General features: G+C 47.6%; 1 protein-coding gene across 7 annotated transcripts in view; it reads right to left on the bottom strand.

Annotated features, from left to right (window-relative positions):
- Positions 1–216: 216 nt before the first annotated feature.
- TRAF2 (TNF receptor associated factor 2) overlaps positions 217–8,965 on the bottom strand; it is a 217,247-nt gene continuing 208,498 nt past the window's right edge. For all 7 annotated transcript variants that reach the window (XM_033960745.1, XM_033960752.1, XM_033960746.1 and 4 more), the window contains one exon: positions 217–1,545. In XM_033960745.1, the coding sequence (XP_033816636.1) occupies positions 1,327–1,545 (219 nt within the window). In that variant the 3' untranslated portion in view covers positions 217–1,326. The remainder of the gene's footprint in view (positions 1,546–8,965) is intronic.

Here is an 8,965-nt window from a genome sequence, read left to right as displayed (position 1 = left end):
GAGTGGCTTTGGAAATTGGCATTTTTTGCAGATCTGGTGAACCACATGAACAATTTGAATTTAAAGTTGCAAGGTGCAAATAACTTAAGTTTGTGATTTATTAACTCATATCAGGCATTCAGAGCAAAGTTGATACTTCTGGAAGGCCAGATGAAAGATTATAACTTTGCTCATATGCGATACTGTGCAGAATTGCAAAAAAAATAAAAAAAAATAAAAAAAAGGGTGAAGCAGAATGTCCTCTTTCATTCGCAAATTTAGGGCCTGTTTTACAAAGTCGCACTAGTGTTCGTCATCATTAATATACAATAATTTAATCTCACATACTCTGTAATTAGTTTATAAAATTTTCTGTTTTCAATATAACTCATATCTAGAGTTATTTATTTATTTTTTTACTATGGCCCACTGAAAAGTGCTGAAGTACCAAATGTGGTCCTCGTGGCGAAAGTTTGGAGACCCCTGGTCTAAATGAACCTCATGTGGTTTTAAAGAAATTGACAGGATTAATTTCTTCATCCCATACTCAACAGCCTAAATATATCACTTTCATCTATTGAAGGCCAATCCAACCACACAACCCTCCCTCCAGGTAGCATGAAGTATACATCTTTCTTTATATCAGGAGGAATGCACACCAGCTGTAGAACAACCACTGATGACTAGAGCTGCCATAAGTATCTCGCTAATTAAAATTTACAGCATAGACACAACACAATGCAGAGAAGCATGAGCCGATGGAATGCAAAAATGATTATTAGATGCAAACCTATTTTAAGTATTAAGTTCTATTTCTATTAAGCCTTTCATTCAGAGAAGGGAACTGTTTCACCAGTTCTAATGTCCTTGCTATGCATTCACTGTGGGTTTTGCTGCTGTTCCTGCTGCTTTTCTGGTTTTCTGTTCTATCCTCAATGTAGGTCATGTCCTTTTTACAGGAAATTGTATTCAGTACTGTCATTAGGAGTAATAAGCTGGTGGTCAATCCATGAGGAAGATGAGGTGGCATGATAATGTCATTGATATGCACTTGAAATACCTTTATTTTTGTTTAATCTTGGAATCCACATCTATCAGTTATCTGACAAATCCAATAAAATTGCGGTCACTCCATTTTTGCTCAAGGAAGTAGAACACACCAGTTCTGTGACTTTTCCCAAGCTGAAAATAATGCCAGGGTGAGTAGCTTTTCTCTTCCTGCTCCCTTAGTCCACCTACCAGGAACACAGGTTCTTTCTGATACTTTTTCAGGTCATATAAAGCAGTTCAAAACATTTTTGAAGCATCAAAATAGAGAATGAGAAAGATGGGTGTGAAGTTTTTAGGCTACAAGCCTGTTAGATCAACAATGGCTTTGATAAAGATGGTATCGTCACGTACATAAGAATTCTTAGACTCCAGCTTAGTAATTGGGCAGAAAAGTGGACAACCACTGGCAATATTCATGTCAGTCATCGGCCGCTGGAAAGAGGAAGACGTGATGTCTGGTCTGAAGGCATCGATTACGTGTTCTCGGTTGTTCTGATCCAGCAACATTAAGGTCACCTGTGAAGGGAGATGGAAAACAAAGGGCAATTGAAGAAGTCCTAGAAAACAAGCATACAAGCCTAGGATCCTGGTTACAAAAATTACATGATGTAAAGCTTCAAGATTATACTGTACTGAAAAAAGGCATGGGCTAAACTCAAAATAATTTGCACACTTTCCAGACCATATGTTTGTTTTAATAGTTACAATTACAAGGCACATTAAGTTGAGTGGCACTAGCTGGTTTCTACATGGAACCCATTTAGCTCTGCCTTAAAATTTTTCATGTGTGTTTCTTGATGCCAAAATTGTTTTGACCAAGTCAAGTGGACCTGCCCAATGATTTTTGAGAAGGGATGGTTTGGGTTTTGTATATAGATCCTAAAGATTGGATCAGGGTGAATGAACAATTTTCTCCTCCTTTTCCTTCATAAAGTATTAGACAGGTGGCTCCTCTTTCTCCATGATTATTTGTTCTATTTATAAATCCATTTGCCAACCAACTAAAATACTTGTAATTCAGTAGGTAAGAATAAAGAGAATAACCTGTTATTTGCAGATCACATTAATGCTTCAAATAGCTTTATACCCTTCTGTTTAGTGTATCTTGCAATCCTGGGGAACTGTGTACAAAAACTAAATGTATTTTGCACAGTATTTTAAAATCCTGCAGACTTTTTCTTGTATTTCGAAAATACCACAATATCAGTTTGTGATAATCAAGTGACACTGTAGTACAGAGAGGTTATGAGTCAACGATACATAATCCTTAATAATTTTGTGCATAATTTCCCAGGCATATATTACAAGGAGGAATCATGTCCCTCTTCCATCCTCTTTCCCTCTTTTTGACTGCCCACTGACCTCAGTCAAAATTCTGCATAAAATACTATAATGCTCCATAGTAACGGTGATGGGACAAAAGCGCACGAGACAATCGAGCGCTGACAATATGGAGCAGACAATTGCACAGGGACATCAGCGCGCCGGACTTAAACTTAATTTTAAAGTGCTCTGAGGGCAAGTGTGTGGGGGGGAACCCCCCCCCCCACTTAAGTTAGTACTGTTGCCGCTGTCGTTGGGTGTGGGTGGGGAACCCTCCCACATTAGAGGAAATTGACGTTTTTTCCCCTAAAAAAAGGGAAAACGCCTCTTCCCTCTATAATGGGGGGGTTCCCTCTCCCAACGGTAGTGCAAACAGTACTAACTTAACTGCGGGGATTCCCTCCCCAAGCCCCCACTGATGTAAGAAAAATTTAAAGAAATGCCAAATATTTCAAATATGCCAAAAAATTTCCTGCGTTCAATATTAGAGGGAGTGATATTGCACACAGCTTGTGGCATAAGGAACAAAGGTGGATCTATACTCTCAACACACTTTTTCCGTATGGCCTCAATAACGAAATTGAATATTTGGCATTTCTTTACATTTTTCTTACATCAGGAAGAGTGTTCGTTTTATGTATTTTGCCTACAGCCCCAGAATTTACAAGCATGCTCTGCTAATAGCTTTTTGCATTTAACAACATTGTGCTCTTGTGATGTCAGCACGTAAGCACCCACGTTAGGGGAGCCTCTTTTTCGGCTCATGTTTAAATCAGCATTGTAATTGCTCGGCGTTCTTTCGTCAGTTACAAGCTTTAGTCAGCTCAGTAGTGGTATGTATTCATGTCTTAGTTTTTTGTTTTGTTTTTCCATTTTCCATGTACAGCCAGTGAGTTTTGTTACATTGTCTCACATTGTGGGTATAACAATTTTCCTGCAGTGCGTGCTAAAACATTTTGAGTTTTATTTAGATTAAAACAGCATAGTCGGCATGGATATCTAACAGCCATACGAAGCACAAGCAATTTTTGAATACAATCTCTTTTGAAGTATCCTGTCGGGTCTCCTGAAGCAGATATCGAAATGGGGCCGCGTTGGGTCCCCCACAATTAAGCTAAGTGCCTTTATTTACATTCATCTACTTTTGGACAATGTATCCTATGTATACTATGATTATTGGAAGCAATTGAAGCCTTTCTAAAGACACTGCCTATTGAAACTGTTGCAACTTATTTATTGAAACATTTGATACAATATTTCCATCTAGTCTCAGAGAGTGATTTTTTGTAAACCTCGCAATGACTGGAAGGTGAACTCTTTTTGCAAGGGTGGCTTTTTAGCCTTCCTTTTTGAGTTTCATATCTCTGAGCGGAGTATATAAGATTTGACCACTCTCTGTAGATAGTTTTCTATTTTTGGAATCAGTCTAATTGCGTATAAAGATGTATGTATGTCAGAAAGTGAAGGAGAGAAAAATAGCAAATGGATAAGGTGGCCCTTGATACACAGTTAAGAGTACAGACAGAAGGAAGTGCAATCAAACTAGGAAAAGAAGGTTTGGAGAACAAAAAATAAAATAAATTTTTTTTTTTAAATCACAAGACAACAAAGGTAGGGGAAATGATTTTACTTTCAATTTAGTGATTGAATTGTGCCAATTTTGAGAATTTACATCTGCTGTCTATATTTTGCATTGTTCAGAAAGAAATGCATTTGTTTCTATTTCTCTGGGGTTGTGCTGTATAGCACAGTTACTTACCGTAAAAGGTGTTATCCAGGGACAGCAGGCATATATTCTCACATGTGGGTGGCGTCATCTACGGAGCCCCGATGCGGACAGCATTTCAAGCAAACTTGATTGAAGACTCAAGCTTGCTGTGCTGCATCACGCATGCGTGCCTCCTGCTCCACTAGAGGGCGCATCCCCTCCTCGTGGTCTCCAGTTCACATATCCAGCAAAGAAGCCAACCCCGGGGAGGTGGGCGGGTTGTGAGAATATATGCCTGCTGTCCCTGGATAACACCTGTTAAGGTAAGTAACTGTGCTTTATCCCAGGACAAGCAGGCATGATATTCTCACATGTGGGTGACCTCCAAGCTAATGAAAAGGGGCGGAGGGAAGTTGGCAATTCAAGAAAAGAGATTACGTAAAACCGATTGGCCAAACCGGCCATCGCTCCTGGACAGTGTATCCAGGCAGTAGTGGGAGGTGAAAGTATGAACCAAAGACCATGTGGCAACCTTGCAGATATCCTCGATAGGCGTGGACCTGAGGAAAGCTACCGAAGCTGCCATCGCTCGAACTTTATGCCCCGTAACTCGACCATGCAGCGCGAGACCAGCCTGAGCGTAGCAGAAAGAAATACAAGCAGCCAACCAGTTGGAGCGCTTGGAAACTGGGCACCCCAACCTGTTAGGGTCAAAGGACAAAAACAATTGGGGAACCGTCCGATGAGACTGAGTGCGTTGAAGGTAAAAGGCCAACGCCCTCTTGCAGTCAAGAGTGTGGAGCGCCACCTCTCCAGGGTGAGAGTGGGGCTTGGGAAAGAACACAGGCAGAACAATAGACTGGTTGAGATGAAAATCAGACACCACCTTAGGTAAAAACTTAGGGTGAGTGCGGAGAACCACCTTGTCATGATGGAATACAGTGAAAGGTGGGTCTGCCACCAAAGCCTGCAGCTCACTAACTCTTCGAGCAGACGTGAGTGCGAGTAGGAAGATCACTTTCCAAGTGAGAAACTTAAGATGACACTTATCCATAAGCTCAAATGGGGGTTTCATTAGTTGAGCCAGAACCACATTAAGATCCCAAACCACCGGAGGAGGTTTGAGGGGAGGATGAACATTCAAAAGACCCTTCATGAAACGAGAAACCAAGGGATGGAGTGAGAGAGCTTTCCCTTCCAGGGGCTGATGAAAGGCAGCAATCACACTAAGATGTACTCGAATAGAATTGGTCTTCAGGCCAGAGTGAGATAAATGAAGCAAATACTCCAGAACCAAAGACACAGGGACCGACACCGGGTCCTGGCGGTGAGAGGAGCACCAGGACGAGAATCTAGTCCACTTCTGGGAATAGTAGAGTCTAGTCGAGACTTTCCGAGAGGCCTCCAACACCTCCCTGACCGACTGAGATACCGGGAGAGAAGTCAGAGGGAAAGAAACCAAGCAGTCAGATGAAGAGACTGAAGATTGGGATGTAACAGTGAGCCCCGACTCTGAGATAGCAGAGAGGGAAAGACAGGCAGAAGTAGAGGCTCCCTGACACTGAGTTGAAGTAGTAGGGAAAACCAAGGTTGGCGGGGCCACCGAGGAGCAATCAAGATCAGAGTGGCCCTCACCGATTTCAAATGAACCAGCGTCCTCAGAATCAGAGGAAAAGGCGGGAACGCATAGAGGAACTTCCCCTCCCAATCGAGGAGGAAGGCATCGGCCTTGAGACGGTCCGGGAGTATATCCTTGAACAGAAGAGAGGCAGTTTTTGATTGTCGGAGGAGGCGAACAGATCTATCTGGGGAATCCCCCACGTGTCGAACACCTGTCGCAGGACCTGAGAATGCAGGGACCACTCGTGTGGCTGGAGGAGGCGGCTGAGCCTGTCCGCCAGACAGTTGTGCTCTCCCTGTATGTAAACCGCTCGAAGGAGGATGTTTTGGGAGACCGCCCATTCCCAGAGACGCAAAACCTCTTGGCAGAGGGACCATGACCCCGTCCCTCCCTGCTTGTTTATGTAGTACATCGCCACCTGGTTGTCTGTGCGGACGAGAACCACCCGGTCGTGAAGCAGGTGTTGAAAAGTCACCGCGGCGAGGTAAATGGCCCGAAGCTCCAGCACATTGATGTGGCAGCGACGATCCTCTGTTGACCACAGACCTTGAGTGCGGAGACCGTCCACATGAGCCCCCCAAGCATACTCCGAGGGGCGAGAAAGAGCAAACCCTTGGAAAGATTCGAAGAGTCGGCCCACCAACGGAGCGATTTTTGCAAAGAAGGAGTCACTGTCACGGGGCGGTTGATCGGGTCCCAATCCTGATGCCATTGTGAGGCCAAAGTCCACTGTGGTAACCGCAGATGAAGACGGGTAAGCGAAGTGACGTGGATGGTAGAGGCCATATGGCCGAGGAGCGTCATCATTTGTCGCGCCGACAGAGGTTGACCTCGAGATCTGTTGGCTCAGATTTACCAGCGCCTCCAGACGCTGAGGAGGGAGGAAGGAACGAAGACGGACCGTGTCCAGCACGGCCCCGATGAATTGTAAGGACTGAGAGGGGCACAGCTGGGATTTTGGAAAGTTTACCTCGAACCCCAGACTCTGAAGAGAAGTAATAGTCTGTCAGGTCGCTGAGATAACCCCCTCCCTGGTCGGGGCTTTGATCAGCCAATCGTCCAGGTAGGGGAATACTTGCAGACCCTGGGAGCGCAAGGCAGCCGCGACCACTACGAGGCACTTCGTGAAGACCCGGGGGGACGAGGACAGGCCATAGGGGAGGACCCGATATTGCAGATGGAGGTCTCCCACCTGAAAGCGCAGGTACCTGCGACAAGCAGGGTGCACCGGAACATGGGTGTAGGTCTCCTTCAGATCGAGGGAGCAGAGCCAATCGTCCTCGTTGATCAAGGGGTAAAGAATCGGAAGGGAAAGCATCCAAAATTTTTCCCGTACTAGAAACTTGTTCAGGCGCCTTAAGTCCAGAATCGGGCGCAGGTCTCCCGTCTTCTTCGATACCAGGAAGTAACGGGAGTAAAACCCCTGGCCCCTCTGTTTTTGGGGGACCGGTTCCACCGTCCGCAGGCGAAGGAGATCCTGTGCCTCGGAGAGGAGGAGGGACAACTGCGCTCGATTGGGGGGACACGCACTTGGTGGGCTGTCGGGAGGAACCTCTCGAAAGTTGAGTGAGTACCCTGATGAGATCACGCCAAGGACCTATGAGTCTGACGTTATGGCTTCCCAGCGGGGGTAATAGGCTCATAGGCGGCCCCCCCGATGGGAAGGAGGCAAGGCAGAGGCGCGGAGGGGGCCAGCCCCCGTACGCTCATCCCGTCAAAAGGACGGAGACGGCTTCGTAGGCGCAGTAGGTTGCGATTTTGGTAAAGCCCTAGAATGAGTCTGTGGGCGCCGAGGCGGCGGAGTGGAAAAGGCCGGAGTGGACTTCTGGGGGTAGCGGCGAGGCAATCCCCGAAAAGGTCGAGAGACCGGTGGTTTAGGCTTTTGCCGGACGAGTGAAGCAAAGGAACGTTCATGTTCCGATAGCCGCTTCGTTGCTGCCTCGATAGTGTCATCAAACAGTTCTCCTTACCGACCCAAGGAAGGTTAGCTAACCGATCCTGGAGGTTAGGGTCCATATCGACCAGCCGCAGCCACGCCAGCCGGCGCATGGCCACAGTGAAGGCTGCGACCCTGGATGAAAGTTCGAAGCCGTCATAAGCGGCGTGGAACAGGTGCAGTCGGAGGTTTGAAAAATCCTCAAGGAGGAGGCCAAACGCTGCCTGGCGGGGGGCAGGTAAATCCACCGAGAAGGCGCTCAGCAGCCCAATGAGGTGTTTCAGATAAGAGGAAAAGGTGAATGTATAGTTCAGGACTCTGGAGGCCATCATAGAGTTCTGATACAAACGGCGGCCAAATTTGTCTAGTGTCCTGCCTTCGCGTCCTGGAGGGACCGCCGAGGATACCCTAGAGGGGTGAGCTTTCTTCAAAGAAGACTCCACCAGTAAAGATTGGTGGGACAACTGTGGTTGCTCGAATCCCGGGCAGGGCACCGTACGGTACTTAGACTCCATTTTAGATGGGACGGCCGTCACCATGTAAGGAGTCTCGAGGTTCCTGATGAGGGTCTGCCAGAGCACCGGGTTCAGTGGCAGCCGGAGGGACTCTCGGGGTGGAGAAGGCATATCCAGCTCCGCCAGGTATTCCTTGGAGTACCTCGAGTCAGATTGTAAGTCTAAGTCAAGGGCACGTCCCATATCCTGGATGAACCTCGTAAAGGAAGGCCGGTGTGATCCCGTGGCCCCTTGCGGGGACAGTGAACGAGACCTCCATTTCGCTGAGAAGGAAGGAGAAGCCTCCCTCGAATAGCGAGGTTCTCGCTCGGACCCTCAATCCGACTCCGGGGACGCGCTATGGAAACTCTCCGGGGTCGAGGACCTTTGTCGCCTTGAGGAGCCCCTCGGGGACGCCGCCGGGGTAAGAAGCACCGACCGATGTCGGGTCGGAGACCTCTCCCCGAACTCCCTCAGCGAAAGCCTAGAGCCTCGGACCGGAGCCCCGGACTGAGGGGGAATCAGCAACAGCTTGGAGTTAGCGAGAGACAGCTCGGTAACCCATAGCGGTCCCCCCGATTGAGTCGAGGGCGAGCGGCCTCGGGTCGGTGGTGAACTCCGGGCCTTTTTGGAAAGTCGGCGGCCTGAGGAGTCGAGAGGCTTCGATCTACGTTTCGCTCCGCGCAGCTCCGCCGGGGACGAACGCCTCGAGTGCCTCGGAGAGAAATCTGAGGAAGAAGAGAGGCGGCGGAAACGGCGCACTTTGCCCCGAGGAGTCTCGACACGGGGCTCAGGCTGGTCCGGCGCACGCGAGGTCGGGGCCAGGTGAAGGTGAGCCAAGGCAGCCGATAGCT

Source organism: Geotrypetes seraphini, chromosome 10, assembly GCF_902459505.1.
Source record: "Geotrypetes seraphini chromosome 10, aGeoSer1.1, whole genome shotgun sequence".
NCBI classification, from domain to species: Eukaryota; Metazoa; Chordata; class Amphibia; order Gymnophiona; family Dermophiidae; genus Geotrypetes; species Geotrypetes seraphini.
This window is presented reverse-complemented; position numbering and strand designations above follow the sequence as displayed.